This window comes from Tachyglossus aculeatus, chromosome 23 (genome assembly GCF_015852505.1).
Source record: "Tachyglossus aculeatus isolate mTacAcu1 chromosome 23, mTacAcu1.pri, whole genome shotgun sequence".
Taxonomy (NCBI): domain Eukaryota; kingdom Metazoa; phylum Chordata; class Mammalia; order Monotremata; family Tachyglossidae; genus Tachyglossus; species Tachyglossus aculeatus.
This window is the reverse complement of record NC_052088.1, coordinates 31613743-31641370: the sequence shown is the minus strand read 5'-3', so window position 1 is coordinate 31641370 and position 27628 is coordinate 31613743. Positions and strand designations below refer to the sequence as shown.

The window sequence follows — 27628 nt, the reverse complement described above, 5'->3', positions numbered from 1 at the left end:
GTGCAGCTGGGATTTGAACCCAGGACCTCTGACTCCAAAGCCCGGGCTCTTTCCACTGAGCCACGCTGCTTCTCCAGAGTAATAAATCTGTACAAATGTATACAAGTGCTGTGGGGAGGTGAAGGAGGAATGAATGAATAAGAATAATAATGATGATGGTACTTGTTAAGCGCTTACTATGTGCAAAGCACTGTTCTAAGCACTGGGGGAATACAGGGTGATCAGGTTGTCCCACATTGGCTCACAGTCTTTATCCCCATTTTACAGATGAGGGAACTGAGGCACAGAGAAGTTAAGTGACTTGCCCAAAGTTACACAGCTGACAATTGGCGGAGCAGAGGAGCATGGCTCAGTGGAAAGAGCCCGGGCTTTGGAGTCAGAGGTCATGGGTTCAAATCCCAGCCCTGCCACTTCATCATCATCATCAATCGTATTTATTGAGCGCTTACTATGTGCAGAGCACTGTACTAAGCGCTTGGGAAGTACAAATTGGCAACATATAGAGACAGTCCCTACCCAACAGTGGGCTCACACTTGTCAGCTGTGTGACTTTGGGCAAGTCACTTCTTCTCTGGGCCTCAGTTACCTCACCTGTAAAAATGGGGATTAAAACTGTGAGCCCCCCAGTGATAGTAAGCGCTTAACAAATACCGTTATTATTATTATTATTATTTTGATACCTCCCCAGTGCTTAGAACAGTGCTTTGCACATAGTAAGTGCTTAACAAATACCATCATTATGATTTTGATACCTCCCCAGTGCTTAGAACAGTGCTTTGCACATAGTAAGCGCTTAACAAATACCATCATCATTATTATGATGATGATTTTGATACCTCCCTGGCGTTTAGAACAGTGCTTTTCAATCAATCAATCAATCAATTGTATTTATTGAGCACTTACTTTGTGCAGAGCACTGTACTAAGTGCTTGGGAAGTACAAGTTGGCTACATATAGAGACAGTCAATCAATCAATCAATCGTATTTATTGAGCGCTTACTGTGTGCAGAGCACTGTACTAAGCGCTTGGGAAGTACAAGCTGGCAACATATAGAGACAGTCCCTACCCAACAGTGGGCTCACAGTCTAGAAGGGGGAGACAGAACAAAACCAAACATACTAACAAAATAAAATAAATAGAATAGGTACAAGTAAAATAAATAAATAGAGTAATAAATATGTACAAACATATATACAGGTGCTGTGGGGAAGGGAAGGAGGTAAGATGGGGGAGATGGAGAGGCCCTACCCAACAGTGGGCTCACAGTCTAGAAGGGGGAGACAGACAACAAAACCAAACATACTAACAAAATGAAATAAATAGAATAGATATGTACAAGTAAAATAAATCAATAAGCGCTGAACAAATACCATCATCATTATTATGATGATGATTTTGATACCTCCCCAGCGCTCAGAACAGTGCTCTGTTGGGTAGGGACTGTCTCTATATGTTGCCAACTTGTACTTCCCAAGCGTTTAGTCGAGTGCTCTGCACACAGTAAGCTTTCAATAAGTACGATTGATTGATTGATTTGCACACAGTAAGTGATTAATAAATGCCAATACTATTATTATTATTATTATTATGACTCTGGGGCCTCTATATGTTGCCAACTTGTACTTCCCAAGCGCTTAGTCCAGTGCTCTGCACACAGTAAGCGCTCAATAAATACGATTGATTGATTGATTTGCACACAGTAAGCGATTAATAAATGCCACTACTATTACTATTATTATTATGACTCTGGGGCCTCTATATGTTGCCAACTTGTACTTCCCAAGCGCTTAGTCCAGTGCTCTGCACACAGTAAGCGCTCAATAAATACGATTGATTGATTTGCACACAGTAAGTGATTAATAAATGCCAATACTATTATTATTATTATTATTATTATTATTATTATGATGACTCTGGGGCCTCTATATGTTGCCAACTTGTACTTCCCAAGCGCTTAGTCCAGTGCTCTGCACACAGTAAGCGCTCAATAAATACGATTGATTGATTGATTTGCACACAGTAAGCGATTAATAAATGCCACTACTATTACTATTATTATTATGACTCTGGGGCCTCTATATGTTGCCAACTTGTACTTCCCAAGTGCTTAGTCCAGTGCTCTGCACACAGTAAGCGCTCAATAAATACGATTGATTGATTTGCACACAGTAAGTGATTAATAAATGCCAATACTATTATTATTATTATGACTCTGGGGCCTCTATATGTTGCCAACTTGTACTTCCCAAGCGCTTAGTCCAGTGCTCTGCACACAGTAAGTGCTCAATAAATACGATTGATTGATTGATTTGCACACAGTAAGCGATTAATAAATGCCAATACTATTATTATTATTATTATTATGACTCTGGGGCCTCTATATGTTGCCAACTTGTACTTCCCAAGCGCTTAGTCCAGTGCTCTGCACACAGTAAGCGTTCAATAAATACGATTGATTGATTGATTTGCACATACTAAGCGATTAATAAATGCCATTACTATTATTATTATGACTCTGGGGCCTAGGCGCACCTGCCCACAGAAAACGCGCATGCGCCCTTACGTCACCAGCGCCCCCCCCCCCCACCCCCCAACTTCCCGCCATTGGCGCGCGACGCCGAGAGAAAGTCCTCACAGGCGCCCCTCCCCCCGCCCTCCACCTTTCCGGCCTCGAGGCTCCAGGCAACGGGGAGCGCGCGGGCTGGGGGCGGGGCCCCGGCTTCCGGCCCGTGATTGGCCGGCGGGGCCGGGCGGCCGCCCTGATTGGCCGGCGGGCGCGGCGCGTGCAGGTGGCGCGGCACGTGCGGCGGTTTCAACAACCCCCGCGCGCGCGTGCGGCCGCCTCGCGCTCGCGGTGGGCGGGGGAGGGGCGGGTCTGTGGGGCGGTTCTCGGCCTGTGGCGACACGCCCAGCGGGTCGGGAGATGCGTTAGGGAAGGACCAGCGAGGTCGGTCGGAGGGCCAAAGGGTTTCCTCACCTCCTCCCCCTCTTAATAATAATAATAATAATCAATCAATCAATCAATCGTATTTATTGAGCGCTTACTGTGTGCAGAGCACTGTACTGAGCGCTTGGGAAGTACAAGCGGGCAACCTATAGAGACAGTCCCTACCCAACAGTGGGCTCACAGTCTAAAAGACTGTGAGAATAATAATAATGTTGATGGCATTTATTAAGCGCTAACTATGTGCCAAGCCCTGTCCTAAGCGCTGGGGAGGTTACAAGGTGATCAGGTTGTCCCACGGGGGGCTCGCAGGCTTCACCCCCATTTTCCAGATGAGGTAACCGAGGCCCAGAGAAGTGACAACTTGTACCTCCCAAGCGCTTAGTACAGTGCTCTGCACACAGTAGGCGCTCAGTAAATATGATTGATTGACAGACAACAATTCTCCCTCCTCCCCACCCCCCCCACCTTACCTCCTTCCCCTCCCCACAGCACCTGTATATATGATTGTACGTATTTATTACTCTATTTTATTCGTACATATTTGTTCTATTTTATTTTGTTAATATGTTTTGTTCTCTGTCTCCCCCTTTTAGACTGTGAGCCCACTGTTGGGTAGGAACCGTCTCTATATGTTGCCAACTTGTACTTCCTAAGTGCTTAGTACAGTGCTCTGCACACAGTAAGCGCTCAATAAATACGATTGATTGATTGACAGACAACAATTCTCCCTCCTCTCCGTCCCCCCCACGGCCTTACCTCCTTCCCCTCCCCACAGCACCTGTATAGATGATTGTACATATTTATTACTCTATTTATTTTATTCGTACATATTAGTTCTATTTATTTTAATTTGTTAATATGTTTTGTTCTCTGTCTCTCCCTTCTTGACGGTGAGCCCACTGTTGGGTAGGAACCGTCTCTATATGTTGCCAACTTGTACTTCCCAAGCACTTAGTACAGTGCTCTGCACACAGTAAGCACTCAGTAAATACGACTGATTGATTGACAGACAACATTTCTCCCTCCTCCCCATCCCCCCCGCCTTACCTCCTTCCCCTCCCCACAGCGCCTGTATATATGATTGTACGTATTTATTACTCTATTTTATTCGTACATATTTGTTCTATTTATTTTATTTTGTTAATGTATTTTGTTCTCTGTCTCCCCCTTCTAGTCGGTGAGCCCACTGTTGGGTAGGAACCATCTCTATACGTTGCCAACTTGTACTTCCCAAGCGCTTAGTACAGTGCTGTGCACACAGTAAGCGCTCAATAAATGCGATTGATTGATTGACTGAGACAACAATTCTCCCTCCACCCCATCCCCCTGCCTTACCTCCTTCCCCTCCCCACAGCACCTGTATATGTGATTGTACGTATTTATTACTCTATTTTATTCGTACATATTTGTTCTATTTATTTTATTTTGTTAATATGTTTTGTTCTTTGTCTCCCCCTTCTAGACAGTGAGCCCACTGTTGGGTAGGAACCGTCTCTATATGTTGCAAACTTGTACTTCCCAAGCGCTTAGTACAGTGCTCTGCACACAGTAAGCGCTCAATAAATATGAATGAATGAATGAAGTGACTGGCCCAAAGTCACACAGCTGACAGTTGGCGGAGTTGGGATTTGAACCCACGACCTCCAACTCCAAAGCCCGGGCTCTTTCCACTGAGCCACGCTGGCAAGGCATCGACCAAATCTTCTCAGGCCCCAGCTTGGGCCTAACCCCCAAAACTCTACTCTTCAGCCCCCCAATTCCTCCTCCTCCTATTCATTCTTTCAATCGCATTTATTGAGCATTTACTGTGTGTAGAGCACTGTACTATGGAAGGAGGGCTGGGCCGCCAGGACCCCCTGGGTCCATTTCCCCAAAGCCCCTGGAAGTGAGGTCTTGCTCAACTTTTTTGAGGCATTCATTCATTGATTCATTCAGTCATATTTATTGAGACATCCATCATTCTGCTCACCCGTTCACCCATAATAATAATAATGGCATTTATTAAGTGCTTACTACGTGCAAAGCACTGTTCTAGGTGCTGGGGCAGTTACAGTGATGATGATGATGGCATTTATTAAGCACTTACTATGTGCAAGGCACTGTTCTAAGCGCTGGGGCAGTTACAATGATGATGATGGCATTTATTAAGCGCTTACTATGAGCAAAGCACTGTTCCAAGTGCTGGGGAGGTTACAAGGTGATCAGGTTGTCCTAAGGGAGGCTCACAGTCTTAATCCCCATTTTACAGATGAGGGAACCGAGGCACAGAGAAGCTAAGTGACTCGCCCAAAGTCACACAGCCGACAGTTGGCGGAGCCGGGATTTGAACCCATGAACTCTGACTCCAAAGGCTGGGCTCTTTCCACTGAGACACACTGCTTCTCTGCTGCTGCTTCCCATCCATCCAACCGCCCAGCCATCCCTCCATCCTTCTGCTCATCCATCCATCCTTGTTACCCATTACGCTCCCATCGTGTTCGGTTTCCATCCTCTAGACTGGAAGCTCCTTAGGGGCAGGTAATGGTTTGGTTTTGTTGTCTATCTCCCCCCCCTCCAACCGCCCAGCCATCCCTCCATCCTTCTGCTCATCCATCCATCCTTGTTACCCATTACGCTCCTATCGTGTTCAGTTTCCATCCTCTAGACTGGAAGCTCCTTAGGGGCAGGCAATGGTTTGGTTTTTTTGTCTGTCTTCCCCTTTGTAGACTGTGAGCCCGTTGTTGGATCGGGACCGTCTCTATCTGTTGCTGACTTGTACTTCCCAAGCATTTAGTACAGTGCTTTGCACACAGGAAGTGCTCAATAAATACGATTGAATGAATGAATTCTGTTGTTTTGGATGCTCCCATGCGCTTAGTACAGTGCCCTGTCTTGTAAGTGCTTAATAAATGCTGTTGATTGACGGATCTCCAAATCTGTCAGGTTGTACCCTTCCAAGTGCTTAATACAGTGCTCGGGACATAGCCCTCACTAAATATCATTGATTGATCGCTAATTCTGTTGGGTTGCACTCTTCCAAGTGCTTAGTACAGTGCTTGGCACATAGCTCTCCCTGAATACTGTTGATTTATAGCTAAATCTGTTGTGTTGTACTCTCCCAAGCATTTAATAGAGTGCTCTGCACGTACCCCTCACTAAATACCGTTGATTGATTGTTAAATCTGTTCTGTTGTACTCTCCCAAGGTTTTGTACAGTGCTCAGCACATAATAAGCCTCAATAAATACCACTGGTTGGTGGATGTTGGGAAGGTGTAAAATGGAGCTTGCAAACCTCCCCAGGCTCCTTGAGCAGTCTGGTTCGGGTAACCACAGGGGCCAAGGAAAATCAATCTATCAATAAATTAGTCTAGATGATGAATTGGAGTCATCGGAGGGTGTCAGGCTAAAACCAAACTGGGGTCGCTTTAATGGCCGAGTTTTTTTTATATTCAAACAGGTCTTGGAGCCAAAATGGAGCCGGAAGATTGGGACAGAGAAATCAGTCAACCGCATCCCGCCCCATTTGCTGCTTTTGGAAAGGAGGTATGCACAAGGTTATATGGAATTTGGAAAACATAGTGGTTTCCATCCTGGTGGAATCCTGTAGGTGAAAGTTCAGATTTTGGGCATCTTTTTCAAAATGCTTTCCTTGTTTTTAAATGTGGAAACGTAATTGATCAGGCCTGTAGAATATGAGTTAGGAAACATATTTAATTCCATATTTTGAAGGGATCTGCCAAAATTGTGACACAAAAGTTGTTTACCATCACAACTCGTGTATGTATTAATAGCGTGGAGAAAAATGAATTATGGACGTTGGATGTACTGCAGACATCTGGGGGCAGAAAAACTTAAGCAGTCCATATTGAGTCTGCTCAAGAAGCAAGCTTATCTTCTTGCAAACCAAATTCTTGGATTCTGGACTGTGAGCCCGTTGTTGGGTAGGGACAATCTCTATATGTTGCTGACTTGTACTTCCCAAGCGCTTAGTACAGTGCTCTGCACACAGTAAGCACTCAGTAAATACGATTGAATGAATGAATGGTGTTAAACTCTTAAATGTGTGGGCAGGGAATGTCTCTGTTCTATTTTATTCTTCCAAGCACTTAGTTCAGTGCTTTGGACAAAGTAAGCACTCAATACAAACAAATGAATGCGTGAATTAAGAAACTAATGAGAAAGTGACCCAAAATAGATCAACGGACAGCACTTCCTGTGTGATTTCCGTTGTCTCAGTAGCACATCTGTTTTACTTTTGTAGCAGGTGTAAGTATTCACTATCTCTGGGGGATTTACATAGTTATTGTTTTAAAGGAAAGGGGATTTTGGGGTCAGCATCTGTTTGAAGATGAAGGATTACTGAAAACTGAAATCCTGTATATCAATCAAGATGGTTTTAATCAATTTTTATATACTCATTTTCCTTTTGGGCCAAGAGCTAAAGCTAAGTGTTCATTTAGATAGAAAGCAATAATGAAAACTTCATTCCATGTAAAATTGAATTCAGTACAATTTGTTCACTATTTAGGATTCCATATGTTTAGTTTAGGTTGCAAATTTCTGGGATGCAATGATTGTGTGTTTGGGAGCCAGAGTAACCCTGGGGAAAGAAAAAAGAACTAGGAGAGTCTGAGAGTCAGAAGACCCAAGAAGCAGTGTGGCCTGGTGGAAGGTGCGCAGTTCTGGTATCCAGAGGACCTGGGTTCTAAACCTGGCTCTGCCACATGTCTGCTCCGTGATCTTGGGCAAGTCATTTCACTTTCTGTGCCTCAGTTGCCCCAACTATAAAATGGGGATTAAATCCTTCTCCCTCCTGCTTAGACTGTGAGCCCCACATAAGACAGGGACTGTGTCCAACCTGATTGACTTGTATCTACCCCAGTGCTTAGAGCCAGTGCTCAGGACACAGTAAGCGCTTAACAAGTACCATTTTTTTTTTTAAAGACTGAACCCCATTTGGGACAGGAACTGTGTCCAACCTGATTATTTCATATCTACTCCAGTGCTTAGTACAGTACCTGACACATAGTGAGGACTTAACAGATACCATAAAAAAATAGCCAGAAGGCCTGGTTTCTAGTGTTGGCCCTGCCACTTAATAATAATAATAATAGTAATAATGGTATTTATTAAGCACTTACTATGTGCAGAGCACTGTTCTAAGTGCTGGGGGGGCATACAAAGTGATCAGATTGTCCCACGTGGGGCTCACAGTCTTCATCCCCATTTTACAGATGAAGTAACTGAGGCACAGAGAAGTGAAGTGACTTGCCCAAAGTCACACAGCTGACAAGTGGCGGAGCCAGGATTTGAACCCATGACCTCTGACTCGAAAGCCTGGGCTCTTTCTACTGAGCCACGCTGCTTCCCACTTCCCACTTACCTGCAGTGTGACCATGGAGAAGTCACTTAACTTCTCTGTGCCTAAATCAATCAATCAACGGGATGTATTGAGCACTTACTCTGTGCAGAGCAGTGTACTGAGCGCTTGAAAGAGTTCAGATAGCACTAGTTGTTCTCCCTCTTTTTTAGACCGTAGCCCCAGGTGAGACAAGGGAAGTGTCTGACATGATTATCTTTGATTTTCCCCCAGTGTTGGCACAATGTATGGTACAAAGTAAGCACTTAGTAAATACCAACGTTATTCTTGTTTCGGTTGTACACTCCCAAGCCCTTAGTACAGTGCTTTGCCCTCAGTCAGTGCCGTTGAAGTTGACGATGCCGACCAGGAAGAATTGGGAATAGCTTCAGCCAACTCATTGACAGGCTGGGAAAAGTGTCAGTTGGCCAGGAGGGGATGGGGAAGAGGCAGGGCAGAGATCAAAGGCAAGACTGCTTACCCTTTCAAGTTCTTTGTTTCAGAAAGGTTAGGTAAGCCCCCCTCAAGCCCTTTGCATCTCAGTGAAGGTGATCCGTCATAAAAATCCCCCTCAATTTGCTTAGAAGAGATTAAAGGAGAAAGAGAAAGCACTTAAGGACCAAGTGTGATTTCTAGGACTCCTTAAATTGCCACCTACTGAGGAGATAATAATAATAATAATGATAGCATTTATTAAGCACTTACTGTGTGCAAAGCACTGTTCCAAGCGCTAGGGAGGTTACAAGGTGATCAGGTTGTTCCACGGGGGCGGGGGGGGCTCACAGTCTTCATCCCCATTTTACAGATGAGGTAACTGAGGCCCAGAGAAGTGAAGTGACTTGCCCAAAGTCACCCAGCTTACAAGTGGTGGAGCCGGGATTTGAACTCACGACCTCTGACTCCAAAGCCCGGGCTCTTTCCACAGAGCCACGAGAGATCTCATACAATCTTGCAGAAAGTAAAAATCTCACTGTACATTTTTAGATGTCCCAGTATATATTCTTTTCTTCCCTTTCCCCTTTCTGGTGTGGCTAATCCTGAAGCAGCTGGTATTAATAATAATAGTAATGATAATTATGGTATTTGTTAAGCCCTTACTATGTGCCAGGCCCTGTACTAAGCACTGGGGTGGATACAAGCAAAATCAGGTTGGGCATAGTCCCTGGCCCACACGGGGCTCACAGGCTCAATCCCCATTTTATAGATGAGATAATTAAGGCCCAGAGAAGTGAAGTGACTTGCCCAAGGTCACAGAGTGGACAAGGGGCGGAGCCGGGATTAGAACCCATGACCCTCTGCCCCCCAGGCCCATGGTCTAGCCACTATGCCATGCTGCTTTTCAAAACGTTGCTACCAGCCATCTATGTTCAAATTCAGTTTAAAGATTCTAGTAACTTTGCAAAGCTGCATTTGAAATGTAAATTAACTATCTGTTTTTATTTTACTTTTTTATTTCTTGGTTCGTTAAGAACTTTGCTTCTTGGTTGTCTTTTGGACTTAGTAGAGTGCTCAGCACTTAGCATAGTGGCCGGCACATAGTAAGTGCATAACAAATAGTATAAAAAATTAATAAATGGTAGTGTAGAGACCAGGAGTAGTAAGTGAGGTTAATACAAAGGAGATGAATGTGAATATAAGTAAGTCCTCTAGACGGTAAGCTCTTTGCGGACGGGGAACATGTTTACCAACTCCGTTGAATTGTACTCTCCCAAGCCCTTAGTACAGTGCTCTGCACACAGTAAGTGCTCAAATGTCATTGATTATAAAAAAGATGGTGTTGACTGCATCCGCATAAAGGGTTACTGGATAAAAGAAAGGTCAGTAGGGCTTGCTACAACTCCCCAATATTTACTTCACGTTGCAACATGGATCATCTTTTTGAAGTGATAGCACATATCCATGCTCTCCTCAAATCCTGTGTTAGCTACCCATTTCTTTCTACACTAAGCAGAAACTCATCATGATTACCCTGAGGTTCTCTGACAAGTCTTCATCCACTATTCCCTCTCTTCATTCCTGACTGTACCTTGCTTTTGATTCTCCTGTCTCTTCCTTCATGTTGTTCCTCTGGCTTGGAATTCCTCCCCTCCCCATTGTCAAAGCCTTCTGAAATTCTACCTTCTCCAACAAGCCCACCTTGTTTAATACACAATATCCTAGATTATATAATCTCACTAGCACTTTCTAACCCTTAATCAATTTGTTTAACTCATTCTCAGCTTTTGTGTATGTTTCTTCAGTTGTAATTCATTTTCTCGTTTTGATTTCTCTAGAAGCTCCACTAGCACTTTCTAACCCTTAATCAATTTGTTTAACTCATTCTCAGCTTTTGTATATGTTTCTTCAGTTGTAATTCAATTCCTCATTTTGATTTCTCTAGAAGCTCCTTGAGGACAGGGAATATGTCACTTGTTTTGTGTGTATTTTCGTGCGTGTTTAAGCTTGTTATAGGCAGGGAATGTGTTATATCCTCCCAAGTGCTTAGTACAGTGCTCTGCACACAGTAAACGCACAATAAATAAGCGGATGTCTAATAGATGCAACTATTACTATTTTGACTTCCCAAAATTGATTTGATTTCCCCACCAGGCTCCTTGTTTGGCTCTCTTAGGTTCTTCTGGAACTGATCTGGTTTGGGAGGAATCCTTCAGGATTTCATGCTGGGGAGACCTTGGGGAGCCTGGCTGATTGGATGTTATTCATTCATTCATTCATTCAATCGTATTTATTGAGTGCTTACTGTGTGCAGAGCACTGTACTAAGCACTTGGGAAGTGCAAGTTGGCAACATATAGAGATGTTCCCTACTCAACAGCGGGCTCACAGTCTAGAAGGGGGAGGCAGACAATAAAACAAAACATGTTAACAAAATAAATAGAATAAATATGTACAAGTAAAATAAATAGAGTAATAAATATGTACAAATATATATATATACAGGTGCTGTGGGGAGGGGAAGGAGGTAAGGTGGGGGGATGGGGAGGAGGGAGAGAGGAAGGAGGGGGCTCAGTCTGGAAGGCCTCCTGGAGGAGGTGAGCTCTCAGTAGGGCTTTGAAGGGAGGAAGAGAGCTAGCTTGGCGGATGTGCGGAGGGAGGGCATTCCAGGCCAGGGGGAGGACATAGGCTGGGGATCGATGGCGGGACAGGTGAGAACGAGGCCCAGTGAGGAGATTAGCAGCAGAGGAGCGGAGGGTGTGGGCTGGGCTGGAGAAGGAAAGAAGGGAGGTGAGGTAGGAGGGGGGCGAGGTGATGGACAGCCTTGAAGCCAAGGGTGAGGAGTTTTTGCCTGATGCGTAGGCTGATTGGTAGCCACTGGAGATTTTTGAGGAGGGGAGTAACATGCCCAGAGCGTTTCTGCACAAAGATGATCCGGGCAGCAGCGTGAAGTACAGATTGAAGTGGGGAGAGACAGGAGAATGGGAGATCGGAGAGGAGGCTGATGCAGTAATCCAGTCGGGATAGGATGAGAGCTTGAACGAGCAGGGTAGTGGTTTGGATGGAGAGGAAATGGCAGATCTTGGCGATGTTGCGGAGGTGAGACTGGCAGGTTTTGGTGACGGATTGGATGTGAGGGTTGAACAAGAGAGCGGAGTCGAGGATGACACCAAAGTTGCGGGCTTGTGAGACGGGAAGGATGGTAGTGCCGTCAACAGTGATGGGAAAGTCAGGGAGAGGGCAGGGTTTGGGAGGGAAGACAAGGAGTTCAGTCTTGGACATATTGAGTTTTAGATGGTGGGCAGACATCCAGATGGAGATGTCCTGAAGGCAGGAGGAGATATGAGCCTGGAGGGAGAGAGAGCAGGGGCAGAGATGTAGATTTGGGTGTCATCAACGTAGAGATGATAGTTGAAGCCGTGGGAGCGAATGAGTTCACCAAGGGAGTAAGTGTAGATAGAGAACAGAAGGGGACCAAGAACTGACCCTTGAGGAACATGTTACCTTTAGGGGCTCCAGTTGGCTTCTTGCTACTGTAGAGCGTGGGTCGACGATAGGCCCAGGGAATAGGGAACCCAACAGAGAAGCAAGAGGAAAGGTTTGGAAGCAGATCATGAGGCCATTTAGGCTCCCTGAGATGCTAAACCCCTCTCAAAGTGGCACCTGGAGAGTTTCCAGTCCTCTGCCAGTCTCGACTGTAGGAGGGAGAGTCAAGCAGCAGCCTACCCATTCCATTCCTAGCTTGGCCAGTGGCTAGCGAGCGGAAAGCAATCTGCTACAAGTCAAAACTCCCCTATGCTGAGCAGTGGTGGCCTGGGAGAGAGTCAAGGGCAGAGACTCAAGTTTACTGCATGGAAGGCGGCGATGGTAAACCAATTCTGGATTTTTACCAAGAAAACTCTACGGATCCACTACCAGAATGATTACAGATGGAGGTAGGACGTTCTGGGAGAGATGTGTCCATGGTGTCGCTATGGTTCAGCTGGAATTTGTGAGGAGCTTGGGCCTGGAGCTAAACAGCAGCTGCTGGACATTTTGGGGTTGGTGGAGTCATTCTGCCCCTCAATCAATGGCCTGTACTGTTGCTTATAATAGTATTGGTGGCAGTTCTGTGTCACCATAGCTGGTCTGCTCATCTGGAGCAAATTCCATATACCTCCCACTGGGTAAGAGTTTGGACCCACAGTCTCTGTCCCACATAGGGTTCATAGTCAATCACCTCATCCCCATTTTACAGGTGAGGACTCTGAGGCCCAGAAAAGGTAAGCGACTAGGCCGAGGTCACACGGCAGGCAGGTGGCAGAGGTCACAGTCCTATGTTCATTCCACGAGACCACGTGGCTTTCCATCATTCAGGAAAGTTAACGCCTGGAGGGAAAAGCTGGGAATGTTAGATGATCCACCCCCGAACAGCAGGGTTGCTGTCGAGGAGGGTGGCCATCTCACAGTTCATCCAAGCACCTCGTGGGCAGAGTTGGAAGCAGAGTACATGGATGGAAGAACCGTTGGTTTGGCCCAGAAGTCATTTTGTTCCATTTTCACCCACTGCCCCCAACCTCTGAGCAGGTGAGTAGAATTCAAAGCTAGAAAAGCGACTTTGATGGGTGTGGTCTATTTAACGGTGGAAGGCCTGGGAGCCCTCTGGTTAGAGAAGCAGCATGGTCTGGTGGCTAGAGCACAGGCCTGGGAATCAGAGGCACCTGGACTCGAATTCCAACTCTACTAGTTGTCTGGTGTGTGACCTTGGGCATGTCACTTAACTTCTCTGTGCCTCAGTTCTCTCATCTGTAAAATGGGGATAAATACTGTGAGCCCCGTGTGGGACATGGTCTGTTTCCAACATAATTAGCTTGTATCTACCTCAGCACTCAGTATAGTGCCTGGCACATATTAACAGCGTAGTAATGAATAGTACTGTGATTCGTTACTGTAACTACTAATTGCCATTACTAATTAGTAATTCATTCATAGTAATGAATGAAAGAAAAGAGCTTACAAATGCCATTTTTTTTTAAAAAAGGACCATTCAGTATAAGATGAAAAACACCTACATTCCTAGTCAAACAGGAGGAAAGAGAATAGGGTGAAAGGTTTGGGGAGTAATGGCCAAAAGAGACCTTGAGACTCTGAAGGCGGCAGAGCCTGAGATGGTTGAATGAAATCAAATTGGGTCATGTTAAATGACGTCCAAGTAATGAAGGGTTCTCTCTCTCTCTTTCTTTTTTTTTCTTTTTCTTTGAGGACTTGCCAGTATTGGGAAGAGGGAGAGTGTTGAAAGGGAACGGATTGGAATTCCGGCCTGCAACTGCAGCAGTATCTAATATTGTTAATTTTTAATATATGATATTCTTAGCTGCAGCAAGATACTAAGTCTCATCTCTTTCTTTGGAACAGGTTTGTCGTTCTTCCGGAGGCAGTGGAGACCCTTTCAACCGTGCTGGGAGTGTGGATTCGCTGGGTAGGTATAAAAGCAGCAATGAGGGTCTTTTTTAGGTCAGAGATGAGCCCCAGGAGGAATCAACCAATCAATCATATTTATTGAGTGCTTATTGTGTGCAGAGCACTGTATTGAGCTCTCGGGAGAGTTGGTAGAAGGAAAAGCAAATCCTTCCTACCAGAATGAATTCTAGTGAAAGAGGGGCGAGGTTCATGATGAAGCAAACCCAAACCCTCCCTGTCATATGCCTTCCTGAGCCCCTGATATCAAGAATCTCTCTCTCTTATGCTCCATAAAGCTGATTGAGATATTTAGGTCCATCAGGGTGAATTACATGCCACAGAAAGTTCCAACGATTGACTTTGTCTCCCCGCTACTTTTCCTTGCTGCTGTCCCACTCTTCCTCAGTTCCACATGCTTCATTCATCTCCAGCCAACCCACCCATCGTGCCTCATGCTCACGTCTCCTGCCACTGGCTTCCTGCTCATTCATCTCCCTTGAGCCTGGACCTCATATTTCAGACTGAATATTTGCATCTTTAATCTTCATTTATGCTTGATTTTCTTTGCATGCTGCTCTTCCTGCCTTAATTCGGTAGGCAGGTTTGTTGGGATCGCTCAGTAACCTCAAGCCCCCAGACCGATACTGGTAAAACTAAATATTTTCCAGATTTGATATTGTCGGGTGGTTCGGGTGCATTTTCTCACCAGTGAAATAGGGTATAGATGGTAATTTAAAGTAAGAGTTTTTTTAACTATAAACCCTGTGTGTAATTTTTTCATCTTCACTTTTTGTCCAACTGCTGTTCTGTTACGTCTCATTCTGTAATGTCTCATTTAGGACACTCTGCCAGATTTTAGAAGCATTGAAATTAAATTTCAAGTTCGAAGGAAATAAAAAATGTCAACTCAATATCTCCCCTCTTATATTTTGATCATTTTAGACGTCAGTGTTGGGTTTTCCCGAGGAGATCAATTTTCCCGGAGTGGATTTGATGCTGGACGGTGTTTGGGGAACAGAGGTATAATCATCGTTGCTCAGTCATTTTTTTTAAATTCAGGAAACTTTTTGCGTAAACTCCTTGAGCCGATGCTTCCAAGGGGTAGAAGAGTAGATGTGATCCCTACTCTTAGGGAATTTACAATCTGGTGGATGAAACAGTTAGTAATTACAAATGAAATTATAGCATGTAAATATATAGGAAAATATGCCTCATGATACAGCTGCCTTCAACTGACATTGCTATTTAGATCAGGGTGGCCTTCTGAATTTTTTTATTTAGCATCAGTAGGAAATCAGTCTTTCAGTATAATTTCCGTGGGAAACAGTTAATGTGATATTAAAATGGAAAGATTTCAGAATAGAAAATCTAAGGGATAAGCTTTTCTAGAAGGCAAGTTAATATTAACTAGGCTTGACTGACCTCACTTTTCATTAATTATATATACCTGCACACCTTGGGGACTTAATAATGCACTTTGTGCTTCCTGTGCTGCATTCTCACAGTCTCCTAGACTGTGAGCCCATTGTTGGGAAGGCCCGTCTCTATATGTTGCCCATTTGTACTTCCCAAGTGCTTAGTACAGTGCTCTGCACACAGTAAGCGCTCAAATACGATTGAATGAATGAATGAGGTTCTTTAAGAACTTCAAAGTGGGTCAAGAGTAGAAGAAAATGGTGTTCAAAGAAAGTTTGAGTGTACTTGGGCTTTTTCAAACTTTTTGGGCGTGGGTGGGTATTTGTCAAGCGCTTACTATGTGTCAAGTACTGTTCCAAGCACCGGGGTTGATACATGCTAAGCAGTCCTTGTCCCACAAGGGGCTCACAGTCTTAATCCCCATTATACAGATGAGGTAACCGAGGCCCAGAGAAGGGATGTGACTTTCCTGAGATCACACAGCAGACAAGTGGCGGAGCTGGGATTAGAATCCAGGTCTCTCTGACTCCCGGGCCTGTGCTCCACTAGGCCACACTGCTTCTCAGTGTCTGAATGCTCTATCAAAGTTTTGTGTTCTGTATTGCCAGACAAGGTTGCTGAAAATAGTAGCTGAATGCTACTTCTCTCCCGGAGGGCCAGAAGAGAGTGATTTTTCCCAGATTTTGGGGTTGAGTTTGGAGCAGTTCTGCCCCAGGGCTATTCTGGCCAAGGATGGGTGGATCTTTCCTGGATGGTGCTTTGAGTGATATCCGCCTACTCAGCCCAACCAACTGCCAGTAGTTATTTTCCTGCACCCCGGTGGAGAGCTTGGGCAGCTGACCTCAAGGCCAATTCATTAACACCTCCCTCCTTGGGCAGCTGACCTCAAGGCCAATTCATTAACACCTCCCTCCCTTCAGCAAAAATGCTATCCAAGTTGCTCCTAAATTGCCTCTAGTCTGTAAAATCATTGTGGGCAGGGTCCTACTCTGCCGAATTGCACCACCCCAATTGCTTAGAATAGTGCTATGCACACAGTATTCTCTGTCTCCCCCACAACCCCCAGACTGTGAGCTCCTTGTGGGCAGGGATTATCACTCTTTATAGCTGTATTGTACTTTCCCAAGCCTTAATACAGTGCTCTGAACACAGTAAGGGCTTAGTAAATACAATTGAATGAATGAATACTTACCTTTGATTTCGGTTGCTCAGAATTATTAGAATAGCAAATCATTAACCCACTCTGCAAAGTGGAAGCCGTGTAAACAGGAAAGTCCTAAATAGCTTTTTGCTGCATTCATTTCCATTTATAATATTTTGCATTTTGATAAAGCGACTTGGTGTAATACTTATTTTAGGGAACTCCGGATTTGGAAAGAGCTCTCCTTGGGAACTGAGAACTTCAGATTATGGAAGAGAAGGTAGAGTTCACCTTTCTGTAAGATGCTTTCATGACATGGCTTTACGATTTTAGAACATCCGTGCAAGTAGAAATTGACAGTTGAAATGACTCCTGAAAATGTGTTGGCTTGGCAAAATACGCCTTGGCTTGGCTCATTGACTTATACCACCCTTAAGGACCATGGCAAGGGTCTTAATGATGAGAATTTTTTCTTGCTTCTCCTCTTTCTCCTTGTCCTCCTTTCCAGAATCATTTCATTCTGCCACAGCTATGTATGTGAGATGGGGGCATAAGGATGCAATTCCTCAGTTGCCCGTCCCTGATTTCCAGGAGACGCTTACACTAAGCTGCTCCCTAGAAAAATCTGGGGAAGCCCTTATTTCCAGATCCCCTCTGGGCCCCGAGACCATGAAGTGCCTCTCCAACCCCAGGTGCCAAAGGAATAAAGTCGACTTCATCTACTTGGTAGGAAGTCTTTTTGAATGAGGAACCCCACTTCTCTGGTCATAGTCTCGTGTTCTCAAATGGAAAAAGGTCTTCAGGTTGGCAGCCAAGTTGCCTAGGTTGTGGTTTAAAACAAGGCTCACTCTCGGAGGACTCGTGGCATAGGACCATGGGGTCAGACGAGTAGCCCATCCAGCCCCAAATTGGCCTCCGGCAGCCATGCCAAAGTAACCTTGGAGGAAGAGGGCACTGATTACCTTCCTTACCATCCATCCTATGAATAATGTGCTCTATAACAGCCCTAACTCCTTCTTTTTAACCATCAAGGATGCATAGGATGCCGGGAATGACATCAGTGATGCCTTAGTGGTGGTAGTCTCTTGTTATTGGAGCCAGTCGCCTCCCCTCCCCATCGCCCAAGACCCCCTCTCCTGGCCTGGTCTGTGCCAGCTGCCGACTGTCCTCCGCCCCTCTCTGCCACGGCTGAACAAAACAACCGGCAACTGCAGCCCCACCTTCCTCCTCCATCAGTCCTCTAGACCGTAAGCTCGTTGTGGGCAGGGGATGTGTCTGTTTATTGTTCTCCCAACTGCTTAGTAGAGTGCTCTGCACAGAGTAAGCACTCAATAACCGCAACTGAACGAATGTCACCGGAGGTCTCTGCTCCTGATGTGCTCTGCGCACGCCAGCCCATGGGGATCAAAGCTGCTTCTGCTCTCTGCAGTCGTTTATATTTATCAAGCACTTACTGTGTGCAGGGCGCTGTACTAAGCGCGTGGGAGAGTGCAGTAGAACAACGAACAGACACATTCCCCGTCCTCTTCCCCCTCCTTGGGAACTGGTACCGACTCTCTCCTCCACACCACGGAGGAGACGCCATCCTGACCTGCCTCACGCTGTCCCAACGGGAAGGAGAACAGGAGCCACACCGTGAGGCCTTTCATTCATTCATTCAGCCATATTTATTGAGTGCTTACTGTGTGCAGGGCACTGTATTAAGCGGTCCACAACCTCGGGCAGGTTGGTTGCTTGGGCTAAGGCTGGGCCTGGGCCTGGGCCTCGGAGCCCCAAAGAGCCCAATCTTCTGCTCTCCTAGCCACAGCAGTCTTCGGAGTTTTGGTTTTAATTTTGCATACTTGCCCACGTCTTTTATGTTGTTCAAGCATTGTTTTGTCCCTCTTGAGAGGTCTGTCTCTAGGCTGGATTTTACGTTCATAGATTGGGAGCCCCTGAGGTGGCAGGGGGCATCGGACAACATCTAATCTCCACCCTTGTAGTCTTTCCCAGTGCTTAGTCCAGTGCTCTCCACACTGTAAGTGCTTATAAAGACGATTACTACTACTAGTAATAGGAGTGCAGCATGGCCTAATGAATAGAGCCCGGGCCTGGGGGTCAGAAGGACCTGGGTTCCAATCCCAGCTCTGCCACCTGTCTGCTGTGTGACCTAGGGCAAGTCACTTCACCTCTCTCGGCCTCAGTTCCCTCATCCGTAAAATGGGGATTAAGACCGTGAGCCCTATGTGGGACAGGAACTGTGTCCAACCTGAAGAGCTTGTATCTACCCCAGCGCTTAGTACAGTGCCTGGCACATCGTAAGCACTTAACAATTACTATCATTATTATTATTACCTCTAAGCACTTAGTGTAGTTTGTACACAATAAGCGCTCACTACTTGTGATTGAATTGAATGAGTGGAAGGTCTTTTTTTCCATGAGGGGAGTAAAAAGGGTTAATTTAATATGTGGTGATTCGACACTAGAGATTTTATCGTGCAGTTCCTTGCCTGTAACTTACCTGATATGCTTTCAGACTCCAGTGATGAATATAGCAGAAGAGGGAATCAGCCCATGACAGGTGGGCTCGGAGCAGGAAAGGGCTTTGGAAGCCGAGGTAATGAGCGTCTTGACTCATTTGTTTGGGAAAGTGGGATGAAAAGAAACATTTGATTAACGCCTGGGTGTTGAATTGGTAGTCTGATTTGTTATTGGAAATACAATTGGCCTCTGCTCACCTCCTGTATAAATGGTGGTTTATGTAGCCCTTTCTAACACTATTATGCCCGCCTCTTGGATTCCCTAGCCCATTGAACCCACTGATTATTCCACCTCCGTAGACAGACATGGCTGTTTAATTTATCGGCAAGGAAGAAGCCATTAATCAATACAATTCCCCATCCTCAAGGCAGTCTTAGGAATCAACCACCACCAAGGAAGTATTACCGATAAATCTCCACCTCCCCGGTAGCATTCTTCCACAATCCTCCTCAGCATTACTGTTTATTGGTGCCTTTATTTTATCAGTTTCCTACTGGTGTCTTTATTTTTTTACCCAGTAAGTGCTCAATAGATACCATTGATGGATTAGTCTGGGGTTTTACTCTTGTTCCCACTGTGTGTGAACGACCTTTGTCTGTCCTCATTCCCCACTCCCACCCTTCCTTGTGGGAATCACTCCTGTGTTCCCAATTGCCCAGTAAATGCTAATCATCAATCAATCAGTGCTATTTATTGAGCTCTTAGGGTGATGACATTGATAATTGCAGGAGTGTATAAGTGGATCTCAGTAAAAGGCAAGGGATGTGTTTCCGTAGATGTAATTTAACTTCACATTCTTCCGCTTAGGTTCTTCAGGTAATAAGTTTGAAGAAAATGATTGTTTTTGGAAAGGTAAGTAAAAACTTTTCGTTTAACCAAGCACATTGAATGATGACCAAAATGCCTGCTGAAATGAAGTTTTCAGTTAAGCAGTCAAGGGCTTGCTTTTCTGAAATGTTTTAAAAATGGAATGGTGGAGCCCTTTTAATCTTGGGGAAAGTGGCCCTATGCATTAAGTGCTTTCAGTAGGCAACTGTTGACGTTTGTTTTTTTCTTTGACTCCTGTCCATCAGCTCTTTCAAAATCTGTTTAGAGCATTAAATTTTCACTGAAAAAGTTGATTATTTTGCTCTAGCTGGCTAAAACCTTTGTGGGATGTCCCCATTTGTCAGTACACTTTCAAGCAGCGTGGCTCAGTGGAAAGAGCATGGGCTTTGGAGTCAGAGGTCATGGGTTCAAATCCCAGCTCCACCACTTGTCAGCTGGGTGACTTTGGGCAAGTCACATAACTTCTCTGTGCCTCAGTTATCTTATCTGTAAAATGGGGATTAAGACTATGAGCCCCCTGTGGGACAACCTGATCACCCTGTAACCTCCCCAGCTTTGTACATAATAAGCGCTTAATAAATGCCATCATTATTATTATTATTATACTGTTTTTCACACAAATTAGATGCATTACATATTTCTGTGCATTTTCCATAAGAATCTCTTGACCAGGAAGACAACCAGAGGGGTAACCCAGGGTTTTCCAGGAGAGGAGGTAAGGTCACGTTTGCTTATTATGTACTTAGGATGCGTTTCTTCCTAAAAACATTTAGCAGTTATGTTTATATTGATCACTCTTAATCTGGATCTTAAATGGTGAGCCATTTGACTTTCTCCTCTCTTACTGTATCAATTAATATTAGGAATAAATTCAGGAATAGGTAAATTAAGATGTTTTCACCTCTTTTTTTTTTCTTTACTTGTGGCTCAATGTATGCAGCAACTTCAAGCCTATGAACTAAAGTTCCAACGTCTTTTTTTTTTAAACACCAGGTTTTCAAGAAGGTGATGCGGAAAGTACAAGGTCATCCAGAAGAGGTGGTAGAGGTGGCTTTCAAGATGCCCCTCGAGGATTTGGCCTAACTCAGAGTTAGTAACTAGCTGCAGATAAACTGTACCCCTTAAGTGAGGGCCATTCTTCCAAACTGCCCCCTTCACACATGTTGATCTTAGACTGTGAGCTCATTGTGGGCAGGGAACGTGTCTACCAACTCTGTTGTATTCTGCTCTCCCAAGTGCTTAGTTCAGTGCTCTGCATACAGTCAGTGCCCAATAATAATAATAATAATAATTATGGTATTAAGCGCTTACTTTGTGCCAAGCACTGTTCTAAGCGCTGAGGTAGGTACAGGGTAATCAGGTTGTCCCACCTGGGGCTCACATTCTCAATCCCCATTTTCCAGATGAGGTAACTCAGGCTCAGAGAAGTGAAGTGACTTGCCCAAGGTCACACAGCAGACAAGTGGCAGAGCCGGGATTTAATAAATAAATACCATGAATAAATACCCAATAAATACCATTGATTGATTCATTTATTCAATCGCATTTAGTGAACATTTACTGTATGCATGCAGAGCACTATAGTAAGCTCTTGGGAGAGTACAATGCAAAAATAAGCATTCACATTCCCTGCTCACAATGAGTTTGAGTGTTCTACTTTGGCACGTCTGGAACCAATTTTTGAACCAGGATGGGGCCGTTACTCCCAGGTCCCCGGTCCCTTCCTGAGAGCAGAAAGGATGTTCCCTGCCTTCTCTCCCCTTCTGGCTATGGAGCTGGAACTTTCCAGAAACTGGGTCCTTGCCTCAACCCCATCATGGTGGGATCCCATGCTGGTTCTCTAGGAGGTGAGGAGGGTGGTTTCCCTCTTGGCACTGGCAGTGTGATGGTGATGACAACAGCCGTGTCCTCCTGGCCCGTTGAGTCGGGCAGACAGCTATGTCTACGTCTCCTACTCCCTCTTTTGGAATAGGATGGAGGCCGGAAAAGGGTTCAGTTTTTTTCAGTCCCCAGATGGCTTATTGGCCCCGTTCTTCCAGAAAGAAGAACCTGGAAAGAACCCAGGCCTGGGAGTTAGGCCCTGCCACTTGCCTGCTTTGTGATCATGGGCAAGTCAGTTCACTTCTCTGGGCCTCAGTTTCCTCATCTGCAAAATGGGGAAGCCTTTTCTTCCTCCCTGCTCTGACTGTGAGTCCTATATGGGACAGGGACTGCGCACAATCTGACTGCACGATATACGTGCCAGCGTTTTTGCTCTCATGTTCCGTGTGAAAAGTTGACCACCTGAAAGTGACCGCCTGCCTTCTCCCTCTGTCCTAGGTCATGAAAGCGAACCAGAGGACTGCATGCAAGGTTCTGGAATGTTAGGCGTCAGAAAGACAGGGTTTGCCGATCAACCTGGTGAGTCTGGAATTTTCTGTAAAAATTTTAAATAGGTGAAAATTGGGCCGGCCAGCTTAATCTGAATATTTCACCTTATCCCGTTTCTGTCTCACGTGGCCAGCAGTTGGTTCTCGTCTCTAAGTGAGCTTGAGATGGTGGTTAATCTTCCCTGAGGTTCTGTGATGTCGGGAAGGGAAATTTGATCCTTAGATTTTCTGTGTTATATTCCTTTCACTCAAGATAGTTGGTTTCAGGGTGTGACACTCGAATCCTTTCATTCAGTTTTTCACTTGTGCCTCCTCGTTGGTCAGATATGAGTTGGTTTCAGGATGTGATTTAAAGTTGGCTTTGATACTTAGGAAAAAAGCCTTGCAGGCTGCTAGAGACTTGACAGTTTTGGGTTTGGTTATAGAGCATAATAGGGTATCAAGGTTTTTTTGAAGGATCTGACAATGTGTAATTTGCGGGCTCAATCCATCCTATTTATTGAGTGCTAACCACATGCAGAGCACTGTACCAAGTGCTTGGGAGAGTACAACAGAGTCGGTAGACACAGTCCCTTTCCACAGCGAGCCTCTAGTCTAGAGAGATCATTGGCCTTAACATTTTTTCCCTTTTGGTTTAAAACTCAAAATTCAGAGGTTTATTTTTGCTTTATTCTTTGGTTTTCATTTACAACCCTGAGCATGGTAAGTCATTTTTGGCTAAAACGTAGAACTCCTTTCCAGGGTCTGTCAACGAGGCAAATGCCTTAACATCCTAGCATTGGATTGGGTGTGGGGGAGGTAGAAGACGGGCCCTTGATCGGAAACCAAGAGCAACAGGGGAAAGAAGGAGGCAGCTTGGAGACCGAAGCCCCCGGGGGTTGCCGAGCCCAAGCCTCTGACCCCGGTAGCCAGGGATGGGGGCCTGCAGACCACGAAGCCTCCCCCTCCGCCACACGCTTAGGGCAAGTTTGCCTACCACCTTGGACTGTTGAGACTCTATTCGTGACAGTCAGACCTTTGGATTCCACTTTGGAGGCATGCTGTAAAAATAGAAATAAAAAAAAAATTACGGTACTTGTTAAACATTTGCTATGTACCAAGCACTGCTCTAAGCTCTGGGGTTTTTCCTCTCCTCCCTCTCCCTTTTTTCCTCTCCTCCCTCTCCCTTTTTCCTCTCCTCCCTCTCCCTTTTTCCTCTCCTCCCTCTCCCTTTTTCCTCTCCTCCCTCTCCCTTTTTCCTCTCCTCCCTCTCCCTTTTTTCCTCTCCTCCCTCTCCCTTTTTTCCTCTCCTCCCTCTCCCTTTTTTCCTCTCCTCCCTCTCCTTTTTTTCCTCTCCTCCCTCTTCCTTTTTTCCTCTCCTCCCTCTCCCTTTTTCCTCTCCTCCCTCTCCCTTTTTCCTCTCCTCCCTCTCCCTTTTTCCTCTCCTCCCTCTCCCTTTTTCCTCTCCACCCTCTCCCTTTTTCCTCTCCACCCTCTCCCTTTTTCCTCTCCTCCCTCTCCCTTTTTCCTCTCCTCCCTCCCCCTTTTTCCTCTCCTCCCTCCCCCTTTTTCCTCTCCTCCCTCCCCCTTTTTCCTCTCCTCCCTCCCCCTTTTTCCTCTCCTCCCTCCCCCTTTTTCCTCTCCTCCCTCGCCCTTTTTCCTCTCCTCCCTCTCCCTCTTTCCTCTCCTCCCTCTCCCTTTTTCCTCTCCTTCTGTCCATCCCACCCAGCCCTACCTCCTTCCCCTCCCCTCAGCACCTGTGTGTGTGTATATATATATATTTGTACAGATTTATTACTCTATTTTACTTGTACATATTTACTATTTATTTTGTTAATGATGTGCATATAGCTTTAATTCTATTTGTTCAACGACTTTGACACCTGTTTGCATGTTTTGTTTTGTTGTCTGTCTCCCCCTTCTAGACTGTGAGCCCGTTGTGGGGTAGGGACCATCTCTATATGTTGCCAACTTGTACCTCCCAAGCTCTTAGTACTGTGCTGTGTACACAGTAAGCACGATTGAATGAATGAATGGGGTAGATACAAGTTAATCAGGTTGGACACAGTCTCTGTCCCCATGGAGCACACAGCCTTAACAGATGGGGGGACTGAGAAGTGGAGTGATTTGCCCCAGGCCACACAGCAGACAAGCGGCGGAGCTGGGATTAGAACCCAGGTCTTTCTGAGTCCCAGGCCTGGGCTCTACCCACTAAGTCACACTGCTTTCCTCTACAGAGATACAGTTGAAGCTATTAGCCCCACGACATTTGGCATTTGACTAGAGGCCTTCCTAGGCTGAGTCCCCTTTTTCCTCTCCTCCTCCCCATCCCCCCTGCCCTACCTCCTTCCCCTCCCCACAGCACCTGTATATATGTTTGTACAGATTTATTACTTTATTTTATCTGTACATTTTTACTGTTGTATTTATTTTGTTAATGATGTGCATCTAGCTTTATTTCTGTTTGTTCTTGACACCTGTCCACATGTTTTGTTTTGTTATCCGTCTCCCTCTTCGAGACTGTGAGCCCGTTGTTGGGTAGGGACTGTCTCTATATGTTGCTAACTTCAGTGCTCTGCACACAGTAAGCGCTCAATAAATACGATTGAATGAATGAATGAATGTTAGCCCCACCCCCAACCCCACAGTGCATATGTCCCTATCTTTAAATGATTTATTATATGTTGGTTTTATTAACATCTGTCTCCCGCTCTAGATGGTTAGCTCTTTATGGGCAGCAAATGTATCCACTAATTCTGTTGTACTCTCCCAAGCGCGAAATACAGTGCCGTGCACCTAGTAAGTGCGCAATAAATATTGTCGATTGATTGACTCCAGGGGTTACTGCGAGGCTCTTCCTCCCGTCTCAGACCATGGGAGTTTGCTGACATTTTGTAGAGGTAGCGATGGTGATGGGGCATTGCCGTCATTTTGCTTGGGGGCTTCGTGGTCTGTGAGGACTGTAGTGGCCTGAAACCCAAGCCCTACTTGATGGCAAAGACACCTTTCTGAACCCCAACTGTTACCTCCCTGCAGGATTTAATAATAATAATAATAATAATGTTGGTATTTAAGTGCTTACTATGTGCCAAGTGATGTTCTAAGCGCTGGGATAGATACAAGGTTATTAAGTTGTCCCACTTGGGGCTCACAGTTTTGATCTCCATTTTACAGATGAGGGAACTGAGGCACAGAGAAGTGAAGTGACTTGCTTAAGGTCACACAGCTGACAAGTGGCGGAGCTGGGATTAGAACCCACAACCTCTGAATCCCAAGCCTGGGCTCTTTCCACTTGGGGATTGCCATTCATCGCAGGGTGCTTTGCATATATATCCGTGCTAAGGCAACTATACTTTTTTGTGGTACTAGACTCCCATGTCAATCCCAGACCTAAAAATATTCATGTTTTGGTTTAAAGGGGAGAAGTTTATGTTGGAAGCAGAAGAATGATGATATTCACACAGGATGAGCAAAAACTGGCAACTAACTCTACCTAAGTAAAGCCAACTTTTTAGAATGGAGAGAAGGGAAATGTCCCCCTGGGGGAAAAAAAAAAGGACATCTGTTCTCTATTTATCATGCAAATGTATTAACTCAATCAATTTTACAATGGCCTGGCAGAATTAGAATGGACACTTAAGTAGACTTAAGATTTTTCTTGATACTTTCACTCGCAATTGGACTTAGAACTTTTTAAAAGCACATATTTTTTGGGTGGGCGGCAATGAAATGGATCTTTTGATTGAAAGATCATTGAAGCAGATACAATTTTACAATTGGAAATTCTTCCAAATGTCTTTCAGCCGGTGACTTCTCTCGAGGCAGAGGTTTTGGTCGACAAGGTGAGAGGTTCTTTGCTTACCGCAACTAGGAATGTGACTTGCACAACTCTAGGAATTTAGGAGTCAGTGGCTTTATTCAGCTTGTTTATGTTAGGTGTATCTGTGGGAATAGGTTGAAGTTTTTGAATATATTCTTTACATTCTTATGGGAAGAATCTTGATTACAGAAGCCTTTTATACTCATATAATGTTGAACTAGCTGCCTTTGTAACTGAGAACTGTTTTCCAGGTGGCTACCAAGGAGTCAACGAAGAAATAATTGCAGGTTCCGAAAAGAGTAAGCTCTTAAATTTATGTGCTTGCGTGGATATTTTTTTTAGGGGTGGAAGAGTTGTCATCCTCAACAGTATTTTGAGAGCGTACGTCTGGTTTATTAATAATAATAATGATAATAATGGTATTTAAGCACTTGATATGTGTCAAGCACTAAGTGCTGGGGTAGGTACAAACTAATCAGGTTGGATCCAGTCCCTTTCCCACATGGGGCTCACAGTCTTAATCCCTACTTTATAGATGAGGGAACTGAGAGAAGTGGTGACTTGCCTAAGGTCACACAGCAGACAAGTGGTGGAGTCAGGATTAGAATCCAGGTCCTTGTAACTCCGAGGCCCATGTTCTGTCCAATAGGCCATGCTGCTCCTCAAGTGGTTAGGTCTGGAGGTCAGGAGACCTGGATTCATCTAATTCCAGGTCTGCCACCGGCTTCTTGTGGCTGATCTGAGGCAAGTCAGTTGCCCCCTCTGCTGCAGTTTCCTCATCTGTAAAATGGAGGCAGTAACATCCGTCATGTGGATACCATGAGGAAAAAACACAAATTGATGGGAAAGTTCTGTGGAAAAGAAGCGCTACAGAAATGTAAGATATTATGAGAATAGGAGAAACAAAAAACACTTCCAGGTGTTTTTCAAGGGGTCTCCGAGCTAATGGGAACAGTCAGACCCCAAATTATATAAGAACAAGGGGAGGAGGGAGGAATAAGAGTGTCTACTGGCGCTAAGACCAGAGCTAGTCCCCAAGGGATAGGTCCAGGAGATTTTGTGTAGGGGCCCCCATGGGATTTGGCTGTTGATTGAATTTGAGATTTGAAAGTGGGGAATCCAGGGTTACACAGAGTGTGTGGGCTCAGGGGACAGGGAGGAGGGCCATGTTCTTGACCGATATAGCACAGTTTAGGAGGAGTAGATTTTGAGAGAAGATGAGTGACTAGATTCTTAGACATATTAAAACGAGAGTTTGAATAACCTGGATGGAGGCTGAGGGGTGGGACTTTGAAATACCGTGGGGGAAAAACCAGCGGGACCGAGCGACAGACTGAATGGGAGAGTTCAACAAAAGCGAGGAGTCATTGATGATTGACCAAACTTGTGGGCTTC

The 27628-nt window shown here is 45.1% G+C and overlaps 1 protein-coding gene across 1 annotated transcript in view; it reads left to right on the top strand.

Moving 5' to 3' along the window:
- Positions 1-2878: 2878 nt before the first annotated feature.
- The window catches only part of DDX4 (DEAD-box helicase 4), a 58363-nt gene continuing 33613 nt past the window's right edge, over positions 2879-27628 (top strand). Inside the window, exons 1-12 of the mRNA XM_038765645.1 lie at positions 2879-2948; positions 6386-6471; positions 14116-14179; positions 15103-15180; positions 16935-16997; positions 19233-19313; positions 20045-20089; positions 20724-20780; positions 21059-21154; positions 22385-22465; positions 26217-26255; positions 26485-26532. Coding sequence (XP_038621573.1) covers positions 6400-6471; positions 14116-14179; positions 15103-15180; positions 16935-16997; positions 19233-19313; positions 20045-20089; positions 20724-20780; positions 21059-21154; positions 22385-22465; positions 26217-26255; positions 26485-26532 — 724 coding nt within the window. The 5' untranslated portion in view covers positions 2879-2948; positions 6386-6399. The remainder of the gene's footprint in view (positions 2949-6385; positions 6472-14115; positions 14180-15102; positions 15181-16934; positions 16998-19232; positions 19314-20044; positions 20090-20723; positions 20781-21058; positions 21155-22384; positions 22466-26216; positions 26256-26484; positions 26533-27628) is intronic.